The sequence below is a fragment of the Orussus abietinus genome, unplaced genomic scaffold (assembly GCF_000612105.2).
Source record: "Orussus abietinus isolate OABI.00-Male unplaced genomic scaffold, Oabi_2.0 scaffold17, whole genome shotgun sequence".
NCBI classification, from domain to species: Eukaryota; Metazoa; Arthropoda; class Insecta; order Hymenoptera; family Orussidae; genus Orussus; species Orussus abietinus.
Window position 1 is genome coordinate 156,081 of NW_019395988.1, and position 22,840 is coordinate 178,920.

General features: G+C 56.4%; 1 protein-coding gene across 1 annotated transcript; it reads left to right on the forward strand.

The window, feature by feature from the left end:
• Positions 1-1,575: 1,575 nt before the first annotated feature.
• Positions 1,576-22,178, forward strand: LOC105702418 (follistatin-A). The gene is made up of 6 exons (XM_012429975.1): positions 1,576-1,782; positions 8,657-8,845; positions 9,023-9,241; positions 9,378-9,611; positions 16,694-17,056; positions 17,643-22,178. Exons 1-6 carry the CDS (start codon positions 1,656-1,658, stop codon positions 17,759-17,761), a joined length of 1,251 nt encoding a protein of 416 aa, XP_012285398.1. The 5' UTR covers positions 1,576-1,655; the 3' UTR covers positions 17,762-22,178.
• The last annotated feature ends 662 nt before the right edge of the window (positions 22,179-22,840 follow it).

Genomic DNA, 22,840 nt, shown 5'->3' on the forward strand with positions numbered 1-22,840 from the left:
GAGGTGAACGGTACGTGGCCCCCTTCGGTCGCGAAGCGGCCGACGAAGGAATTTCCGTATAACGAAACGACCGGCGACGACCGCCATGAGTCAGTCGTCTCGGACGAGAACTCTCTCGCCCGGTGGCGGAGAAAAAAATCGCGGCTCTAATTTTATGCACCGAGACGGCGGTAACTGGTTTCGAGTGGCCTTCCGAGGCCCGTTCCTATCGCGTCCCGAATTTCATCGTCTCCATCGGAAGCATTTTCGCCGGACGATCCTCCTACTTGGAAGAAAATATTTTCTTTGTCAAAAATTGAGAGGTCGAAGGTGGTTCCTCGGCGAGGGTGGACCCGGTGACCCCGGTCAAGTGGGGGTGGCGGCGGGCGGGACCTCGTAAAATTCGGGGGCGGCGGTGGCGGCGGCGGCGGCGGCGGCCGGAATGCATCTCTCGGCACAAGGAAGGGCACAATGGTGGTGGGGGGCGAAACACCCCTTTTGGGGGGTGTTGCCGGGAGCATGGCATCCCCGTAGGTCCGGTGCCCGGAGCGGCGTCACGCGCCAGGGGGCGGTACCACTTTGTCGCTGCGAGTATAAAAGAGAGGCGAACCCCTGGTGCATCCCCCTATTAGAATCGTACTTTACCGCTCGAAAGAGCCCCGTCGCGACGCCGCTTTTCGGGATCCACCGGCCTGACGTCTTGCGCGAGGCGCCCACCCCGAAACAAGGTACTTGTTGCGCTCGGTTCTCGCTCTCTCGCTCTCTTCTTTCGTCTTTCCGTCGCCGGTGCTCCCCCTCGGGCCGAACCGCAAATTTTCCTCATTTTTGCCGATTGAAAGAGTCCACGGGTCGAGACGGCTTTCAAAGCGATTTCCAAAAACGTCCTCGTGACGTATCTCGGGCTTTTTCGCGGACCGCGCGCGGTTTGACGTCACTCTCCGCGCTATTCGGAGATCGCCGACCGACCCGCAACGTTTTTCCTGTTGACCGCGTTTTCTCCGCCGGCGTCTCCCCGCGAGTCCGTCGGCACGAAAAACCGAGATCGGTCGAAAAAATTGTCTTACGGAGCGATAGTCCGAGGGACGAGAGGCGGAGCTCCCCGGATACCGGGCCCTAACGCGCGTTTTCTCTTCCGAAATCCGCAGGGCGGAAGTCCCCGGGACTCTCGGCCCGGTCGAGCCGAGCCGGACCGCGGCCGGAAGTCGGGAGGCGGAATATTCCTCCGCGCGGAAATAGCGCGAGCGGCCTCCCCTCCCTCGGGCCGAGGGCGCCCGCTCGCGGGGTGATAGGGCCTCGCTCGGCCCGCCGTCCGGAGTCTCTCGCGGTCCGCGCGCGGCAGAAGGAGAGGAGAGAGCGGAGAGAGACAGGGCGCGAGAAGACCCTCTCGGAGAGAGCCAAAACGCGGAGTCTCGGGAGTCTCCGGGGAAGGGGGGAGACTAGCTCTTGCCTCGCCGCTCCGGCCGGCTCGCAGTCCGTCGGGCGGCCCCGAGCGCGAGCGCACGCGCCCGAGCACCGATGCCGCGCGCCCACCCCTGGCCCCGAGCCCGCGTCTAGACCCCGCGACTCGGCAGTGCTCGCCCGGCTGGCGCGTGGCCGGCGCCCGGACCCGCGACGTCGCCGGGCCCGGGCCCGCGGCCCCCCCAGGTCTCGGCTCCTGCGCCTCCACCCGTGGGCAGATGAGATGTGAAACTCGAGGACGCGTTCCGGGGCCGGCCGGGCCTGAGATGACGGCCGCCCGACCCGAGCTCGCCGTCATCGTGCTCCCGCTGCTCCTGCTGTCCCTGCACGCAAGCCCCGCAACAGGTAAGAAGGGCCGAGGGCTCGAGTTACCCGGGGTAGGAAAGGTCCTCGTTTATCTCGAGTTTTATCGAAGGCAAGAAAGATCTCTCCTCGCGCCCGGACTTCTTACGGAAGGCTTCCCCGTCGCGACGGAGCACGTGCTTCCGCCTTCGGGTCCGTCGTACCCGTTGTAAGGAGATCTTCCGCCGGCTAGGTTCCTCGAGGATGTCGGGAAGTTACGTCATCGATTGAACCCGGACGCTCGCGCGTGGCGTCGTTATTTATAGGACGCCCGGTAAAAACGGAGGGTTTGGATTTTACGGCCCGGTTATCCGATCGCGGAATCGTTTACCCGCGGCATAATCGAGGATCCCGAGAGCAAAGAATCCGTATGTATGTACGTAACCCGGGAGGATGACGATCGGCCGAGGGGCCAAGGCAAATATTTAACTCTTTCCGCGCGGCGAGAGTTTCCCCGGGTTAAAACCGACGGTGGACTCGTCATCGTTTCGTTACGCTTTTAAAGAGTTCCGTAAGCTCGCCGGCGATTTGCGGCTATTTTAAATACCGGCGCGGGCATTCCTGGGGAATGTTTATGCCTTGCTCGCCGCCGATTTGCGGAAACTCGGGTAAATAGCAGCGGACGCCCGTGGACGGTTCTCACCTTACGAATTCCTTCTCCGCGAGTGTGTACGTTTGAGAGTTCTTTTCGGCGGGATTTCTTTATTTTAACCCCCCCGCGGCGAACCTGGCAAATTCTCGATTTTACAAATTTCGGACTCACCGGGAGCCTCGCTTCCGAACAGTTTGCGAATCGTTATGATTTCAATGGGAAACTTTAAATCGCGACCGTTGACCCTCGCGAAAGGGCTTCTTTATCGCCTTCTCGATGAGAAGACTTCGCGTTATTCGCGATTCCGACACGGAGGACTCGTCCGTGTTTTTCGCGCGAAACACGGAATAAACGAGGAAACGCAATTGGAATTTTTTCGACCGAACGTGCGATCAATTTCCCAGGAAGAAACGTGGTAAACAGGGGAACGAAACGAGAAAGAAGGAAAGAGGAAGGATAAGTACAAATGAACTTGTCCGATTTCCGAAAAATAACGCCATCGGAGATTTCATTACTTTCGAGAGACCGCGTGGGAGGGAAAAATTCCGGTTCTAAGAAGAATTTGGTGACGTCAAAGTGCCGCATGGAAAAGCAATTACCGAGAGAAAAAGTGAACGCCGGGCTGCGTTTGAGCGATAAATCGAGATAAATCGCGATAAACCAGTTAATTAATGGTTTACCGGCACAATGGTCGGTCGGCTCGCGAAATTAGAATCGAAATCGGCCGCTTCTTCGGTTAAATCCAAGCCGGACGGGAATAAATAATTGGCGGTAATTAGATCGACGCATTCCGCGACTCGCTGAATGGACATGCTTGCATTCGAAAGCGGACCTGGAAGAATGCCTGGGCTGGCGCATGGAAATGCACATGGAAATGCACATGGAAATGCACATGCATATTTATAGCCGAGCCGCGCGTAAACGCGACGGGGGTATTCCGGGCATAAACACGTAATATGCCGTTTTTGCATAATTCCAGGTACGCACCTCTTGTCAAAGAATTGCTCCTCCAAAGAATCGAGCGGGTCAAAATATGAAAAGATGTTTTGACCTACTCCAATCGAAATTTGGATTATTTTCCCCGCAGTTGCCCGTCGTATCCCTTTCAGGGATCGGCACCTTCCCAGCGCTTGGGGGCAATTTATCGTCTTCTCTCCTCGGGAGTCCGCGGTCGACCGCGTTCTCCATCTCGAAAGGTTTTGGAAAGACGAGCGAAGGCAAAATAAAATGGGACGGTTAATTGGAAAGGTTGGACGAGATCCTTGGCTCGGTATCGACTAAGTGGCATTATCGTTAAAGTCGAGTAGAGGGTACGGCTGCATTTCCCCCGGGTCGAAAGTGCAATCGATTAAAGCAATCGCAAAGCGCGGGGACGCGAGTCCATCGGCGGCGCGGAAGGTATTCGTTAAACCGGGGAGCTAACTACGCGGACCGACACCCGAGGGATCCGGTAACCGGAATCGGAAATCGAAAGGGGGCGAAATTACGCCCGACACGCGGCCCGAAGGCCGTCGTTTCGCGTCCTGGAAAGCGTCCCCGACGTTCATCCCCGATTGGCGCCCCTCTTCGAGGGTCCCGTCGAGAAAAAGAGAGACTCGTCCTTAGAAGCACGACTCGGCGGCGGCGCGGAGGCGCGGAGGCTCCTCCCTCGTGGGCCTCAGGGCCCCGAGTCGAGACGTCGGCGGCGGGGGGAGCCCTCTCCATCCTCCCCACCGCCCCCGCCGCCTCCGCCGCCCCCGCCGCCCCCGGCGCCCCCGGCGTCGCCGTCTTCCTTCTCGGTGATGCGGAGCACTGACCCGCAAACTGGTTCCTCCATTACACCGTGCCCTCTGCCACCCCCTACCGCCTGCCACCCCCAGGGTCCGAGGAGACCGAGGCAACCGAGGCGAAAGGGTTGCCTCCGCCTTCCGTGCTCCGGCGCGGGGCCCGACGGGCCCGCTGCGGTGGAGCGGTCGGGCTCGCGTTTCAACGACGAAGACTACTCGCTCCGCGTCCCCGCGCGCCGGAGGTACCGGGCCCTTCGGTATTTACTGCCTTGCCACTTTTCGCCACTTATTGCCGGCCCTTACCCCCTGGGGACGTTGCCCTCTCCCGTTCAAGATTTTCGCTCGGGGCCGGGGAGCCCAAGGGTCGTCCGGGCCCGGCAAGAACTGGCCCCGGCCTTTTTGCAACGACGGGCCAACCTGTCCGGCACCCAAAGGACCGCCGTCCAGTCGGGGCCCGGCGGGTCAGCCCTGTGCCCTCTCTCGACATTTTTTCATTTTCCGGGCAGTCGTGGGTAACGACTTCTAAACCACCCAGCCGAAGCCCCGACCTCGTTCCGGGTCGGCAGAGGCGCAAATGGGTGCATAGGTGCCCGGGGGGTGCCCGGAGGGTGCCTACCGGACTCCTCTATCAATGGGTCTCATCGGCGTCGGGACGGCATATTTCCTGGAAAGCACAATAATCGCGGGACAATTGAAATCAAGATAGGTCTCTTCCGGCGGAGCCTATACACCGAGGAATACCTAAATGCACGGGCACGGGCACGGGCACGGGCACGAGCGAAAACAATAAGGCACGATGTACATTGTCCCGCCGCGAGAACAATCGTGCACGCCGGGTGTCACGGGAAGGGTGGCTGCGAGCTCCCGTCGACCGTCTCTTCTCTGGATTCGCTCAAATTTTTCCCAGTTAAACGAGCCTCGATTTCACCCCGGAAAATAGAATTTCGCTCCGTTCACCCCGACTCCGCCTGGTTGGCCAAAGGATCCCTCGAATATCTGCAATATTTCGATATCTCGCATCGAAGAGGGTCAACGCGCTCCTTTGGTGGACATACTTTTTTCCTTTTTCTCCGAAAGTCCGAGTATCGAAGAGGGACGCGAAATCGGACATCCAGACTCGTAAGTCTCGTGCAATTTTTCCGCGATTCGCGTTAACCTTGTATTTATGATAAAAGTCCCGACGCGGTGCTCAACCGAGGATCGGAGAATCGAGTCCTCGCCGTAATCGAGGCCCGGAAGAGACGACGAGCGCGGTTTGTCAAATTTCGACGAAATCGGGACACCCGTCACAAAATGACCGAAATTTCTTTAATTCTCTATCTCGAAGGTACTCGTGCCCCGAAATCGCACGGATCGTCGGAACGTTTTTCGCCGGTGCGGGTTATTCCGGATATTTATGAAATCGATCTCCGATAAGGCGATAGCTTCGCGACAATCGTTTCGGGCCCCGACCACGTGTCTCGCCGGACGATGTAAACAGAGTTGAGAACCTTTTCTCGGAGGATCGTAAGTCAAACGCGCGTCTCGGGCCGCCTCTTAGTCGAAGATAGCGAGCCAAGAGCATCGAGAACCCGCCGAGATACAACACCAGGACTGTACTTAAAGGCGCGAGATGATAATCTACGAGCCTAAGGCTCGGATTACGCGGGCCGGTGCTCGCCTCGCGTCTCCACCGTCTCCACCGTCAGCGGCGAGAAAGACTTTGCGAAACCTCCCCGTTGATTGCGCGAACGAAAACGGCCGATTACGTCGACCGGGGCGATTCGCGAGTCCTTTCCGACAAGGGATCGTCCAATGGGAATTATCGACTCGAAACGAGTCCGCGAACCTCGGGTGGCGGTCGTTGGTTAAGTATCGTTAACCATCCGGAGCGAGTCAACGACCCGGCTCGCTATCTCGTATCTCGGGGACAATCGGGGACAATCGGGGACAATCGGGGACAATGGAACAACCGAATACAATGCGCGAGAGGTCTCCATCGTCACGGTTAACTACGCTTTCGATTCGTTTTTCCGGGTCCGTAGAATCGCGCCAGTTTCCCGATCGAAAGGGTATCCGTCCGTCTTGAAAAATCGACGGCGGCAAAGTCCGGCGCAGCTCTCCTTACGCAATCGGTTAACCGTTAAACCTTAACAAGCCGCGACGCGGCGTGAATCAGCCGTAAACGACTCGCGTCGTTTACGGGCCGGCCGCGGTCCGTAGGTGGCGACAAACGAACGAGTTAAGGGAGGTCAGTGGCAATCCCGGCCACTCACCGGCTAAATTTATTCTCCCTTTTTGTCCCGCTCCATCTGGCGCGACCACCCCTTCGAATCCACGACTCCCTTTGGAATTGCCCCCGTTGGACTTACGATTCCGACTCGGGAGAAGTCGAACGGCCGGACTTCTCGCATTTTATCCCACCCGCGATGTCGGCAAACTTTCGACCTGTTGCTCACGCCCGCGCCGCGCCACGCCACGCCACGCCACGCCACGCCCGGAAGGTGCGTCAAGGGGAGGGCGGGGGAAACTCCGAAATCCTTTCATTTTCCATCCCTCCTCGAGAACCTTCGAACGAATAATGCTCCTCCCTCCGAGAAAGAAAATTCTCCTTCTCGGGGAAGGTCAAGCAACGGACTTCGGACGAGCGAATTCCGAACGTCGCGACTCGTCTTCGCGGTGAATAATCTACCCACTCGATTTTTTATATTCTTACGTTCGATAAGAATTAATATCGACGGCGTGAAATTTATTCCGGTATTTTCCGAGACGCGTACATATAAGTTCGCGTTTATTTTCGCCGGTGTTCCAGGAGAAATCTCCTCCCTGGCGGAGTTGAATTTTCTTCCCTCCTTCGATTTTTCTCTCCGATCTTTGAAAGCGCGTCCTGCCTCTCCAAGGAGGCTCGAGAGCTCCGTAAACACCGACTCGGTGAGCTCGAGCAAGAAGTGAAGCACTTATGCTCGGCATACTTGGGCAAAGCTTGCGTAAGCTGCGCCGGGCACAGTCGGTACGGCGTGAACCTAATACGTGACCCAGCGGACGACGAGGACGTGCAAGATCCCCCGTGAGATTCGACTCACGGACGAGAGCCGCTTCTTTGCTACAAGAAAAATGACGAATTATTGCCCGGGATTAAACCGGGAGTAAACGTAATCTTTGATCGACCACTCGCGCTCTTCGAAAATGCTCGTGCCCATAAAGTATGGAAAGTCCCGATTACTCTTTTCTCATGAAACACGAAGAAAGAAAAAACCGCTCAACGAGGCACCTAAGGAAGAACGTGCTTTTCCGAAATCCAAAGGGAAGGGAATCGGATTCTCGGAACGAGACGTTCGTTAAATCTTAAGTACGGGCGAAATCGCGATCGGGGCATCTGGACTTCCTTCGCGAAGTGCGTGGCCTCGATCCAATCCGCGAGACGCGGCGTTACCGATTCCGCCGCCGCCACCGCCGCGGGCTGAAATCAGCGGGAGGAAGAGAAGAAAAGGGAGGGAACGAGGGGATGCGCATTGCCGCGGGCGTCTTGCACGTACGGCACACGTCGGATGGTTCCCACCCGCCGTGAAACCGAGACGTCGTCGATGAGAATTCCGCGAAAATCGAACGTCCACTCTTTTCCTATTTTACCGCGGTAACTCGGGGATCGAATAACCGCATCACGGTTAGCCATAAAGCCATCCGGGCGCTCAAGAGACGCAGGGTGGCCAACGATCCGAAATAATTGAAGAGCGAACCGAAATTCCGGAGCGTGGGCGAAAACGAAGGAACCCACGGGGTGGACGGGACAAACGGTGTCCGGCTCCTCCGCGGGGTGATCGTTGGAGGTGGAAGGGGAAAGACGCCGTGCTCGGGGAAATTTCCTGGGGGAGGGAATAACGAGGACACGAGAGGAAAGGGATCCGGTTAAGCGTATGCTTTCTCGCTCGGGGCACCGCGCCCCGTTAGGTTTTCTAGCCCGACAAAACACGGAGCACCGTTTGCCCGAGTGCACATTGTGCGCGTTGTGCGCGTTGTGCGCGTTCACGTGCACATCGAGGCCCGCTTTATTCCTTGTCAGTCATTTCGCGACGGCCGCGAGATAATGGTTTCGCCGTTCCCACGGCATTCCGTCGCAGGAACGCCGTCCCGGCCGCCCCGGCCGCCCCGGCCGCCCCGGCACCTGGACCTCGTTCCACTTTTCCTCTAGCTCCTTCCAGGCTAATCGTCTCTTTCGCTCCGCCATTAATCGAGCAGCCGCGGCTTTTCCGCGCGAAACTACGCCGGGGTTTCTAATTCTCCCAAGACCGACGGGAATTCTCGAGCGAACGCTCCGCGCGACCGTAGCTCGCGGCTGCGGGGCGAAACCTTCCGTTGGAAAAAATTCCAAGTATGGAAAATCAAAGGTAGAACGTCATTTCGAGGGGAGAGGAACCTCGCGTTAATTCGACTCTCCGGGGAATGGAAATAAAATATTTCTTTTTTTCACTGAAATTTGATCGAGCATCGCGGTCTACCTTGGGGTCTTTCGAATATACGGAGCCGAGTTTTTCAATTCCAGGTGGACTCTGCTGGTCCTCCATCAGCAACGGGCGGTGCAGGGAGCTGTTATCGCTGGAGGTCTCGCGAGAGGAGTGCTGCGCCTCGAACGCGGCCGCGGAGACGGCCTACTCCGACGACGACCTGGACAGCGGGAGCCTCTTCTTCTGGAGGGTCCTCGGCGGTGGAGTGCACTGTCGACCTTGCAGAGGTGAGCCCGACCCCTTGCTCGTTCCAGCTTGCCTAGGAGAGACTTCGAAGCTACGCGAAAGTGGAAGGTCTCATTTTTCTAGGAAATTCGTAAAGCGTCGACCGGGAGAGGGAGGATCGCGTCGTTGTCGCAAAACTATAGATACGGGGATGATTAGGGTGAAATTTGCCTTCTCAGAGAGCTGCGCCGAGGTGCGGTGCGAGGAGGGGAAAAAGTGCGTGGTTCGCAAGGGGAGGCCCCGGTGCGTGTGCAGCCCGGAGTGCAAGGCCCCGCGGGGCGGGGGCCCGGTCTGCGGGACCGACGGGCGCAGCTACAAGAGCCTCTGCCGACTGAAGAAGAGGGCCTGCAAGAAGGGCAGCCACGAGCTCGCGGTCGCCTACAACGGCTACTGCCAAAGTGAGTATCGCCCCTCCTCGACTCCGATTCGGTATCGCGGGCCGCATCCGGGCCGCATCCGGGCCGCGTCCGGGCGGAGCGCGGCCTTTCGGGGGCGGTTATCACCTCGAGTAATAACGTGTAAAGTGTCGAGCAGGTTCGTGCGCTCGGGTGCGGTGCGGCCAGGGGCGAAGCTGCCTGCTGGACCAGAACCTGAGCCCGCACTGCGTGAGGTGCGCCCGCAGGTGCCCGCAGCAGCCGCACCAGGTCGCCGGCGCGCGTCCTGTCTGCGGTGCCGACGGAAACACCTACAAGAGCGCCTGCCACCTGCGCCTCGCCGCCTGCCGCGCGGGCCGCGCCATTCCGGTCGCCTATAAGGGCCACTGCAAGCGTGAGTCTCTCTTCTCCCTTCTCGACCTCGCGCGCGCGCGCACACGTACGCCGAGTTATACGGTAGCGGGGAATTAATATCAATATATTTCGACTCGTAACCGCAGCGCGGATCCCGCGTTATTTATTTGGCCGGCCGGCCCCGGGGCTAGGGCCCAGGGGCCCGCCTCGGGGTCCGCCTCGGGACCCGGGCCTGGCCGGTTGGGCCTGGCCGACCGAACGGTGTCATTAAAAACGAATAACATCCCGGCACTCTCGGGCGCACCGCGACCCGCCAGTATAAGAAAAAGAAATTCATGTTAAATCGCAGGGACTCTCATCCACGGCTCGGGTCGGAGGTCGCGGCCTTTTCGAGAGGATCTCGGGGACGGCCCGGGGATCCGCTCCGGATGCGTAAACGCAAATGCCGCGGTTAAATATAGCTTTGCCAAGTGTGCGCGTACGGGACCCGTAAGGCCCAAAATAAACCCGACGGAGCCCCCGGAATAGCGCGTTGCGATCGCGGGTGCCCCTCGGAATCCACCCGAGGGCCTCGGGGCCCTTCCACCCCCGGGACGAAATAAAGGAATTAATTTATCGACGATAGCCCCGATAGGGCATGCAGCCGGTCGCTGCTTTGCATCGGAATGGGCCTTATTGTTGCGGCTCGCGCATGCCCGAATCCTGGCAGGTGCAATAAAGTCCCGAAGAGATGGTGTTCTTAGACGGGAGTTCGCGAGGAATAATAAAATTTTAGGCGGGCCCCTTTGCCGCCCTAATGCCTCCTGACCCGAGAGGCCGTCTCCGTCGCGTTTATTCCCCGCGAAACGGCCGCGGGGACTCATCGAGAGAATTTCACGTTTCGTCGAAGGAAAGTTTCTCGCGACGGGGCCGGAGCTGGTTTCGGGCCCTCGTCCGATGAAAAATTCCCCGTCCTAGGGCCCCCTTTTCCGGGCCGACTCCGGGCCGACTCCGGGCCGACTCCGGGCCCCTCGGCTCGCGCGCATTGTATTTAAATGATCCGCATGCTTACGCGGGGCCGCGTTAACGTTTTTACCCGCGGCGTCCCCGCCGGGGCCCGACGCGTTCGTTTTAAGGAACGAACATCCGCTCGATTCGCGGATGTCCAGCCGCCCGAATCCTCGACTTTTCCGACGCCGGAAATTACGCCGCGGGTACCAAAATGGCCGCTCCCGGGATTCGACTCACCTAACCTAAATTTATATCGACCGAACCAACAGAAGACGGAATTTCCTGGGAGCGCTCGGAAATGAAATCCCGACCCGGGGCGTTTAAGACGCGCGGCCGTTTCCCCGACGCTCCCCTGGAAACCGCAGCGGTTCTTTTTCTCCTCCGCCTTTTTTTCCCGCAATTCTTCCTTTTGGTCCGCCGGACTCGACGGCCCCGTCGCGCACGCACGCCGAGAATCGGGCATACGATTACTCCGGAGAGAAGCCGCCATCTTGCCTCGAATTACCCGAGTTTGGTTTCGATTTAACGATTTTCCCGAGAGCCCGAAAGTGCAGGAAGCGGGGCCACCCGGGGCCACCCGGGGCCGCATTGCAATTCTCGGTCGCGGTGGGTGCGCGCGCGCACGCGCGGGCGCGTACACGTACGCATGTCCTTGTGGCGTCCTTGCCCTCCGGTCGTTCACCGGGCGCGGGCAGCGCCCACGCGACCTGCACGTTCGAGTTTCGCAGCCAAGACCCGTGGCCATTTATGTTTACGATCCTTACGCGCGGCCCGGGCCAAAAATAACTCCTCCCCGATCGCCGGATCGATCTAGACCCACCACCACTTGCCCGAACCTCCTCCGACCTAACCTAACGAACCGTCCGCGTAATATAGGACATTCTCACTACTTTTTTTCCTACGAATCGCCATCGCGGGAGCGATTTGCCCATTTTGAGCCCAGCTCGGGATTCCGGTCTCAATCCGAGATAGCCCGGTCTCGGGGGCTGCGAGCGGAAATAAAACGAGAGCCGGGGAGTATCGCGTCTCGCTCCTAAGCGGAGCTCCGGAGCTCCGGAGCTCCGGAGCTCGCTTAAATGTAGACCGATTCGACCGGGGAAACCGCAGAAGACCAATGGTTGCGGTGAAACGGCCGGACAGTTATATCCTATCGTGCGCATACGCGCGATTTCGCCGAATGGAAAGCCGAGAAGCCGAGAAGCCCGATTCCGACCGATCTCTCGAGCTGGCGCAACGGACGTTGCCATCGCGATTCTCGGACCACGCCGGCGGGTCCCCGGGAAATAAGTAAACAACCGGCCGGTTCTCGACATAGGTGTCGCAGTGCAAACACCCCGAGAGGTGCGAAAGTCGCCGCGTCTGCAAACACGGTAAGCTTTTAACGCCGCCAGCCCGTCGAGGGTCTCCTTCTTTCTTTTTACCAAAGGCAAGCCGAGACCCGGAAAATTCCAATTTCTCCGGCCGGAAAGGTGGAAAAGGGAGGCGGTCCTGGTGGGAGAAACGGCGCGGAAAGGTCGGATAAGGGATTCGGAAGCGGTGCCGGAATGTCGCGAAATCGCGTTTAGTCCGTACTTGGAGGTTAATCCGGGAAATGGAAAAGGAAGCACCTGGAAAATCATGTTATGCGATTTTGATAGCGTTCATTTGTGCGGAATGCACTTTTTGCCCCCGAGGGGTCCCTTTTTCTAAGGACCCTTCACCCGTGTGGGCGGTCAGCGAGATGGACATCCTCTCGACGTCCATTTTGGCGTCGCTAAACCGGAGACCCCTCGGTAAACTTGTTTACATACTCCCGAAGACCTCGTGCACTTTCCTCCCCCGTCTCTTCTGGTGCCTCGTCGGGATCGCGAGGCATTTGCCGTGGCAGCGACGCGTTAAGTAATTTGCCGGTGCCTCTTGTGCCCTCGAGTTCACGGGGGCAGATGAGCGCCCTCGACCCTCGAATTTAACCCTTCCTCTTTGTCCTACGGTCGAGGCCTTGTGCAAAAACTATCCCGGCGAGGCGATGTTATTTTCAAAATCGGGATCCACGGAACGAATCTAAGTAGGACCAGCAATTTGCACGCAATTTGCCCGCGATGTGCAGATAAGGATAGGAAGCGAGGTTCGGTGACTCGTCGGCGAGCGGAACAACCTCCGATACGGAAAACGCATGCGGAATGGGTCGCGGGCCTCGAGCCAAACGCAGATCGCTTCGGTAGACCGCTTGTCAATGATCTCACGAACGCCTGACGCTGCGAATGACACATTTCTTACATTGTCGCGACCGCTAGCAGATTCCTGACGACACTTCGCTCCGATCGACCTCCGACATTGTCGTCTTTCCTCGACTTTACGACACCCACGACTCTTGCATAGCTGACGCGACGCGTACTCTACTCTACGACAAACCCTAAGGAGGATTCACGCGTAAAACCGAATCGTAGCGATAAATCTATGCAACCCAGTTTTTTCTCGTCGGTGCGTGGCCACAATTTCGGCACGAATCATCCCCCGTATGAAAAATACCCTGAACAAAAGTTACGCCCCAAGATACGCTCTACGACTTTCGTTGGGCACGTTCCTCTCTATCGGCCGTCGGAAAGGCTCTAGCCAAAAGCCCCGCCTCGGTCCCCTGGGTACACCCCGAACCTCGATCCGCTTCTCGGGGAGCAGGGGGGGGGGGGGGGGGTAAAAAAGACGTTTCCGTCATTCCGGGAAGAAGAACCGTCGAATTATAAGCCCAAAAACGAGGAGAGCCCCCGATCACGCGATCGTAATTCGCGTCGCCGGAGATAACGACGCGTCATCGCGTGCCGCGGAGACGAGCGGATCTCGGCTTCGAGGAAGCTGACCAGGAGCCCTGGACCGTCGTTATCCGGCTGCCCGGCTGCCGGTCTCTCCCTGAATCACGACCAGGGCCCGTTCAATTATTTCTGGCCTAGCTGCGGCAATCACCGCGATAGGGAGTCGATAGGGAGTCGATAGGGAGTCGATAGGGAGCCGATAGGGAGCCGATAGGGTCCCTCGTTGCAGGCGCGCCCGTTGTCGAGCGGTTCGGCCTCGGATGCTGCGCCCTCGCTAAGCACCGGGTCGGATCTTATCCTGGATCGTTAATTACAAGGGCCGCTCGCGAGCACTCGCCACCGCTAACGTATCTATTTAATGTCAATGCTAATTAATATCCCCTGCAAACGCCACTTCCGCGCTTTGTCCCGGACCCGTTCCCGATCGGGCCGAGGCTTCGGTGCTTCCACCGTTAAAAGACCTCGTCGAGTCGTCGCGACGTATGTTTAGTGGAGTGCCTTCTTTTTTAACCGTGGAAGGGCAACTCGAGGGTCGAGATTTTCGGTCGTCGCGTAGAGTGCAATTTTTTGAGGCAACGCGTCGTTATTTCAGGAGTTTCGGGGAACGTTTGGAAAAGGTGCTATGACTTTTCGAAGCGTAAGGGTTAAGTTTGCTTCGAAGGTAACGTCAAAAGTGGAAGAGGGCAAAGGAAATGACGCCAACCCCGAGCAGACTTCGTCCAAGGGATTAGATCGCGAGCGCTCCTTTCGGTCGACGAGAATACGGGCGAGCGAGCGCACACCCTGAGTTCCTTTCACCAGGAGTGCCTTGGAAAACGGACACCCCGCTCCCGATGCAAATACCTAATAACCGTTTCGCCTCCTCGACTTCCTCGACTCGGTCGACCCGACCAAGTAGGTTTGCGGTCGAGAGTCTCGCGTTAAATGTCTCGTTGCGAACCAGATCGAAAGCTTTTCCTGGATAATGGTCCCATTTAAGTTTTCTCGTCGTCGGCCGGAGGTCGGCCGGACGTCGGCCGGACGTCGGCCGGACGTAGGCCGATCGAACTCGCGGCCGGCATACCACCGAGGGCAGGTCTCGTCGGTTATCGCGCTCGCGTAAAGAAGGTTCGCAGGGATCGCACGTAGATCTAGGGGGTTAGGGACCCGTCGCCATAGCCGGACCCTGGGAAAGGGAACCCCCGGTCGGCGAGCGACGCCCTGACAAGGGCCCCCTTATCCGACCCCTCCTGGAATAGCGACTCGTGGCCGTTGCGTAAGTCGCAGGTGTTCCCCGATCGAGACGCGCCATCTCGCAAATTTAGTTGTTGGCAGGTCTCGCTGCCACCCCCCGGCTGTTTTTCGCTTGGCGGAGTGTGGCCGGATTCGCGCGGTCAGGGCGGCGGGCCGATCCCTCGTCCTCGCGGAGATCGAGACAGGGGCCACTTTCGCGACACCTCGAAGGAAGGAGGGAGGGAAGGAGTCGCGAGCGCGACTTAAAAGCGAGGTGCATCGCCATCGTCCGGCGTGCCGTCCCGAGTTTTCAATGGTATGTACGCGTATATACGCGGACCTCTCGGTGCCCGTTCCTCGACCGCAGCATGCGATAAGTCCTACGCATTCCGCGCGTTCGCCTTCGCCATCTACGAGTCGTAAATCATAAGTGGAGACGACGCGTGCGCAACGCTAAGCGAGGTGGTATTCGTAAAGGGACTCCTTCCGAGGAACATCCGACGACGGGGACGTAGGGCCGGGACGTCGGAACGGCGCCAATGGACCAAGTCGCGTCCTCGGTTTACTATTCGAGTTCCGATTTACCTACGTTTCGACCGGTTCCCCTTTGCTACGACCTAAAATTCCCCAAACCTCCACGACTCCAAGATTTCCATCCATCGGTTTTGCGATACCCGTGGCGGAACGAGCGCAAGAAAATTCACGGGGTCAACGACGGGAATGAAATAAATATCGCGACGAAGCTCGCGTTTCTTTCTTTCGATAACCGAGAGGCTGGCCCGCCATGTTGGATTTCCAGGGCGACAAAGAAAAATATGTCAACGAGCCCCTCTCTCGCGGGGTAAGCGAGAGAGGGGCGGATAAGCCCCGACGAAATCAGCCGCTTCTTGATCCTCGAGGGGCGTTTCAATGCCCGCTCGACGAGGATCAGCGTCCTTCATCGTTGAATCAGCATTGTGACGACCTAATTACGAGTTATATCCTCGCCAAGTGCAAGGATGCACCCTCCACTTGACTCGCGCACGCGGTCTGCGCATCGGCCGCGATAATTCACGGACCTGGAGGGCCGGTAATGCGCGCCATTGTACGTCCCCGAATAATTCGGATCACTCGGATCACTCGGATCACTCGGTCTAATGGAAACGAGGGCTCTCGAAATCCCGACTCCTCCTCGGCCGTCGCGTGACCCTCCTCCCGTGAAAAAGGCGAGACGAGCAAACCGCGGTCACGTTGCTTCGATTCTACGTCTTTTTTTATCCGGAACTTCGGTAATAGGTTGCGGAACGCGTTCCATCGATTTTTCTCTCTTTCGCGACCATTTCCCGGAAAGAGAGTTGCAGAGCGAAGAAATCTGCTCAATTTTGACCGCCTTCGTTCTCGTATCCGTGGACGTATCTCGTATCCGTATTCCACGTTTATGGCGGATTTAGCTTCGTTTAAACCGCGGACGTCTAGATCCCAGAGACGAGAGGGCTCTCGCGCTATGTACCAACGGATTCGTACGCGCGATTAACTATAATAAAGTCGCTCCTCGAGGTCCTTGACATCGTGACATCATCGTTGTGTCAATGCCTCGTGAGATCTTCGAACGAACGACGACCCACGTACCGAGTTGGCACCGCAATTTCGCCCGCTGCCATTCCGTTCGGGTTCCCTAAACGCCGCAACGACCGCGATGCGTCACCGTTGCCTTTTCCGATCCCAACGCGTTTTCTTTCGCGGCCGACGATGTCCCGGCCCAGCAGGAAGTTACGGCCAATGGCCTAGTTCCATTGCGAGGTCTCGCGACGTTTGCCCGTCCCGATCTATTGCGTCTGCCGTTACCGCGCCTCGTTCGTGGACCCTGCGTTACGCAACGCGTATTACGCGCGGCTTAAATCAGCGCACGGTCAATGGGCTTTGCTCGAGAAATTCGACGCTCCGGCCGGTTTGCCGCCCTCGATCGAAGACCGCCGGAAACGACCTCCGCGGACTTACTACCTCCTAAATAATTGCTCGTTATTTCGCGAATTAAGACCCGAAACGAGGTCGGACGCCCGAGTTTTGTCATTTTATTCAGGGGGTTCTTCGTTCCGTTTCTTTTTTCATTCGATTCACGACGAATCACGCCCGTTATCGGATGCGAATGTTGCAGCGACCGCGGACTGCACGACGATCCAGTGTCGCGAGGGTCAAACCTGCCTGACGGAGATGACGTCGGGCCGGCCGCGGTGCGTCACGTGCACGTACCGATGCCCCCGGAAGCGGGAGCGCGTCCGGGACCGGGACCGGAAGCGGGACCGGGACCGGGACCGGGACCGGGACCGGGACCGGGACCGGGACCGGGACCGGGACCGGGACCGGGACCGGGACCCCTCGATCTCGCTGCTCTGCGCCTCCAACAACATCACCTACCCCAGCTGGTGCCACATCGTCAAGGACGCCTGCGTGACCGGCTTCGTCCTGGAGACACGGCACGCCGGGCCCTGCGACGCCTACGACGCGTCCTTTTACGTCGGTGAGTTACCCGACACCGGAAAAAAGCCCGAAAATAAACAGCGCGCCGAAAGAATTCCGCGAGCGGGGGCCGGGGGTGTTACACCCTTTGAGATTTATCCCACCTCGCGGATTTCTCAACCTTTTATACGTGGCGAAGCCTCGGCGCGGCGGAATCGCTCGAAAATAATTTTTCCGGATTTTTCGAGGCGAAAATTTGTCGTTTTTTTGCGGGAATCTCGACCGCGGCGTGCTCCTCGAAATACGCTCGACGACGGGGACGGGAATATAGGCGCGTCGCCCTCGTGGTCGTTACACTTCTCTCGGAGTTCATGGCGCTCTCGCGTCCCAGTTGGCCGGGATATTTACGTTGATGGGGTGTCCGGGCGCCGATAAACATGTCAGTGGGTCGGTCTTACACGTAGTTACGCATCCATTCGGCAGACGTACGACCGGTGGCGCGATCGTTCCAGCCCGGGGACGGGGCGCGAGGAATCGCCGACGATAACGCCGAGCCCAGTCGAAGATGCGCGGGAGGAGTCCCGTTGTCCGAAGAAATCTATTTTGCATACGATATGTTAACGGGACGTTCTCGTTTTCGTTTCCAGAGGAGAACAACACGTCGACCGGTTACGGCGTGGACCTAGCCGACGAAGTCGCCAGGACGGAGGACGCCGAGGAGCCGGGGACGCCGCGGACGCCGCGGACGCGCCGCTCTTCGACGTAGCGCATCCCCTGGGCCGCCCGGCGTCGCCCGGCGTCGCCCCTCGATTCGCGGTTTAGCGAATTTTAGATAGGCAAGGGCGAGTTGGCACCGAGTCAGTATTCATGCGCGGCTTCGCTCGCGGGACTGCCGCTTCCCACGGGGCGCGGTCGAAAGTGCCGTCGAAGACCGAAGTCGAATCCGAAACCAAGAGCACCCGAACGCGGGCGTCGGCGACCAACGAAATCGATCTCGGTCTTCTTCGCAAGGAAAGCGCATCCGACGTATCTTGCGGTACGTCGCAAAATGCAAGACACGTTTTTCTTTATACGTGCCAATAACTCGCGAGTCTACGGGGTGAAGACCTTCCTTTAAATCGATCAACGGTTCTTTTAACATTTTCGCGCGAACCACCTAGGATTTGTTCGATCTCGCATGGTCCGATTCTGGCCTGAGCCTTGCAAAACGTAAGAAAAAGTGCATAGCTGCGAGTCCAAGACCGAGACCGAATTTCTTCGTCACCGGCAGAGATCCCGCAAAAGTCAGAAACCTGCACCGAAAAGACCGGACCTCGCGGTGTTTCGCAAAATTGCACGAATCACGAAAGTCGAACATCGCGATTAGTCGACTCAAGGAGAGACGCAACGTGGGGAGAGAGAGAGAGAAAGAGAGAAAACGCGAGTTTAGAATTCCGTAAGGTGTTGCGAAAGGGCCATTTTACGTGAAAACCTTGACACATTTTTTCCCCAAACTCGATGCACCGAATCATTTGATAGTTCGGTTCGGAGTTATAATTGTCTCGATACGAGCGGAATGACCCGGTTAGGGTATGATCGTTGTACTTAATTTATTTGAACGCTTCCCGCTTCGAGGCGTCGCGGCGGAGGTGCAGGTGCGAGGGCGCAGCGAGGGTCGGTTCTCGGCGGCGGCCGAGAATCCTCCAGTGGAATTCTACGTTAACGATACTCCCGGTCTTTCCCGGACAAAACGAGGAGCGTCTCCGCCTAAGACGGGGGACGCGGTTTGCGGAATGCGCAAACTCCTTCCGAGGACCGCGAGGAACGATCGACGCTCGCGCGCCGGGGGACGCGAAACGGCACGCGGAGGGCTAAAAAGAAAGACGTTACGACACTGGACGTCGCAGACGTTCAAGAATTTACAGGGGGAATAATAATCTCCGCCAGGGAGACCCGGAGCTTCGGGGAAAGGTTTTATCGCCGGGGACGACCGGAGCGAAGGGGACTCGCTCTCCGTCTCTCTCTCCCTCTCTCCGCCTTGCGACTCGACTCCTCCCGCAAGGCTTGCGGAATTTTCGCAATTGCGCTAAGTAATCTCCTAGGGGGCCTCTTCTCGGGAACGGCGCAGGGCACCGAAATACCATCCATCCCCTCGGATCGACCCCGAAGACCGATTCGGACGGGTCCGCACCGCGTCCGTGCAGCTACGTGCACCGGAACGACGTCTCGGACGTCACGGGTTCCTTTGAATCGATGTTTACCCGAGGCCTCGCGCGCTGTTAGAATCTGGCCTTGTAAAAGAAAAGGTATCGAAAAATTTGGAAAATTATCCCTGTCGAAAAGTCGTCCTGTAGGATGCACGGTCTCGGTCGTGGGACTTTCCATTACGACATCCGGAGATGTCGGCGACGCGGACAAAGCCCTATGCAAGTGGATCGATTTAGAGCCTACTCCATGTTACTAAACATTTACATATCGTATACCGGTTTCGACCTTGCGTGTTTTTCGTGTCTATAGGGTATTATTGCGTAGACGTTTAAACATGTCATATCGATACGTGAAGCCGAGGCGGCCGAGAACGAAAATCGACCTCGAGATCGATGCCCTATCGATTATCGAACCGACCGACGCATCTGCGGGCGGATGGCCGCTTCGCCCTTAAACCTTAATATACCCTCGAGATGGGGAAGGGAGGAAACGTTAACGAAAAACGAAAAAAAGAGGATGTAGTCGGGCCACGTGAATAGCGCGACATGCGAGTAGATACGACCATAGTTCCTGTACAATACGGTATAGAAATTTAATATAAAATTATTAATGGTAGCGCCGCACGAAACGTTATATATATAACATGCATATGCATACTGTATATGTAAGGTTCGTCGTCGCGCGGAATCGTAAAGAGCTCGGAAGTTGACGTGGACGAAGAAGGTAGAAAAGGAGATCGAACGAAGCTTTTCGGGGACGACATTCGCGGGAAACTTCAAATCGGCGAATTACGGCCGATCCGTAAGGCGGACATACCCATGGCGAGGTCACGCGATTCTCGTCCAAAACGAAAAGGATACCGGTTCGACACCCTGAAGGAAACTCGAAGGAACCGCACTAACGAGACAATAAAAGGAAGGGAACGAATAAATCGGCAGATGGCTCTCTTCCTTTCGGCAAATTGCGCGGTCCACGCGTGTCTCGTTCTCTCTCTCTCTCTCTCTCTTTCTCTCGCCCGCCTTCCTCGGGCCCCCCTCTTCCGTCTCGCTCTTCGGACTCGTCCTCTTGCCTCTTCCTCTTTTTTAATTATTATTTTCTCTCCGTCTGCCAGCTCGTTCATCCGTGGCTTTTCCTCTTCCTTTTTCTCCTCTCGCCCATCCAACGGTGGAAAAAATACTCGCGGCTTCGGTTCGCCTCCGAAGATCCCTCCTCGAGAGTCTCTCTCTTTCGGAGGTTCTTTCGAAAGTTGCGCTCCCAGCGAGAAAGTTTCTTTTCCGAAAGGCTAAACCTCTGTGGCTACCTCTTCGATCGACGCTACATGACGAGTTTCTCGCGTTAATATGCAAAAAAAAAAATTCATTTTGCGTACCTACCCGACCGAAATGAAATGCAAAAATTAGGGTGCAGCGATACTCTGCATTTCTCCATACTGGTCTTAAGTTTCCATTTCCATGAAAAATTCTCGCTACCCCTTCATCGAAAACAGTTCTGACGAGCCCTATGGGTGAAATAAAGGATATTAATGAATAAATAAACGTCCGAAAACTCACACATTATTATATACGATCATTCGATCCTGAATTTTGAAAACTCGTGTACAAGAAACTATACCGATACGTATCCTCGTGACATTGAAAAAAAAATTCAGGAAGTGAAATGCACTTAGAAGGAAATCGTAAAAACAAATAATATCATTCAATTTTATGGTAACGTTTAATATCTCTTATACGTATTCTGGTATACATATCATAATTGCAGAGTCTCGGAGTGAAGAGGGAATTCCTTTTAAGGGAATGCATATATTTTCGCGATTACCCGATCGCAGGATTAAGGGGTCGCATAATAGGATTAGACGTAAACGTGGCGACTATTCCCCACGTAATGCAGGTTTACGTGGTTACCCTGACGTTTAATATCCTTTAGTTACCTCGCTCGGTGCTCATAGGACAGTTCTCTTCTCTTTCTCCTTCTCTCCTTCTTCCGCGATGCACCTGCACGCACGTGCATCCGGTGCAACGCGATGTGCCGACTTCGCGTTCGATCCTCTCCCACCTACAAAGGTACTCGGAATTACGGGGTCGCTTATACGATTCTACAAATGGGACAGACGGTAAATACAATATTTTAGACATGATTTGCACGCGGAAACGAATCGATGCGTCGATTCATTTTTCTGTCATTTTCGTAGACTTTTTTTTTTCATTTTAAATCGCCTTCAAAAATAGACGCATACCATCAGCACGTAACGATTTCTTCGAAATGCATTTACTGCACCTAGATATTTATATAGACAGACCCTATGGACTCCAAAGTGGGGACGATTTGAATACACGGCGTTGCATCTCCTTATACTACTTCGTGCTTGAGCGTAAAAGAGGGTCGCGTTCCCACGCCGAGAAGTTGAAAAAAGGATTTCTCTCGGTCCAAATAAATGACATCCTCCCGGGAGAGCCGGATCGCGATTTATTACAATCAAATTGCCCTCGGCTCGACAAAGGGCGGATGCACGTGGATGCACGCGCCGAGGTTGAGCCGGATTTGATTCGCGCGATAAACCGCAAGATGACAGCCTTGAACGAGACGCCGTATTTCGGGATCGTTTCCTTTCCCCTCTGGTGCAATGATTATCGAGGACGAATCCGAGAGAAAAAGGCATCGTGGACCCGATGAGTCGCCGAGGCTGAGATACGTTTGGATACATTACTAGGGTGCTCCTCTATAAGGCGTAGGGTGAGCGTCTCGAAAGACTAGCAAGTCCGGGAGAACGTTCTCCCTGGTTCTCCCGGAATGAGAATTGCAACGCGCCGCGCAAAACTTGGACGGGTGCGACCGATCGCCCGAAGAATAACGTATAATCTCTCGCTAGCTCTTAAGTATTAATGCTTTATCTAGGTGGTAATTGAAGAAATTAACTTATAGATTCGAGCAACTACTTTAAAGACTGTGGAACATTATAGGTGTATAAATGTTTAAATAAATTATTATAACGTAACGAATCGGCGCCTTGTCCGTACGAGCACTCTTCCAGTCTTCGGCTTGAAAATCGGAAGTTGGTGTTTCGTTTGAATACCGATCTGTACCGATCCGAATGGATCCGAATACTGGACGAACGCGAACCATCTGCAGCAATCTGCAGAGATGAGTTGGGAGCGCGACCGCCGTCTGTGCTGTCCTCGGTGGAGAATGCGGACGGCTAACGCACTTACCACCGAATCAGCGATCCAACTCTCTCTGCTCCCAACTTATCTCTCAGCGCTCGATTGTGGAACTTTAATGTATCACGGCACTTAGGAGAAATAAATTCAGATTTCCCCCCCCCCCCCCCAGTGATGATTTCAACGAATTTTCAGAGTAGCAGAGGGAATCCTTGCCTTGGATTTTACATCGAGCTTCCAGGAGATGACCGGATACTCTTCGAGATCTCAAGCCGAAGAAACAGGAGAAGAAGCTGATGACAAAACTGGACAATTTGTTAATATTATTTTAAACGAGCTCGAGAACTTATGTACATGCATTACTTCTACAATAAACTGCACAATAACATGAGTTGGACCGCCGTTGGGGGGCAACTCCGTTAGCCGCCTGTATTCTCCATCGAGGGCAGCACAAATCGCGGTCGCGCGCTCCTTCCCCTGAGCAATCTACCAACTCATCTCTG

Excerpts from the sequence above, each read along its gene's own strand:
- LOC105702418 (XM_012429975.1), top strand. The coding sequence starts at position 1,656 with ATGAGATGTGAAACTCGAGGACGCGTTCCGGGGCCGGCCGGGCCTGAG. Across the intron at positions 1,783-8,656 it reads GCACGCAAGCCCCGCAACAG|GTGGACTCTGCTGGTCCTCC; the intron begins GTAAGAAGGGCC and ends TTTCAATTCCAG. Across the intron at positions 9,612-16,693 it reads CTATAAGGGCCACTGCAAGC|CGACCGCGGACTGCACGACG; the intron begins GTGAGTCTCTCT and ends CGAATGTTGCAG.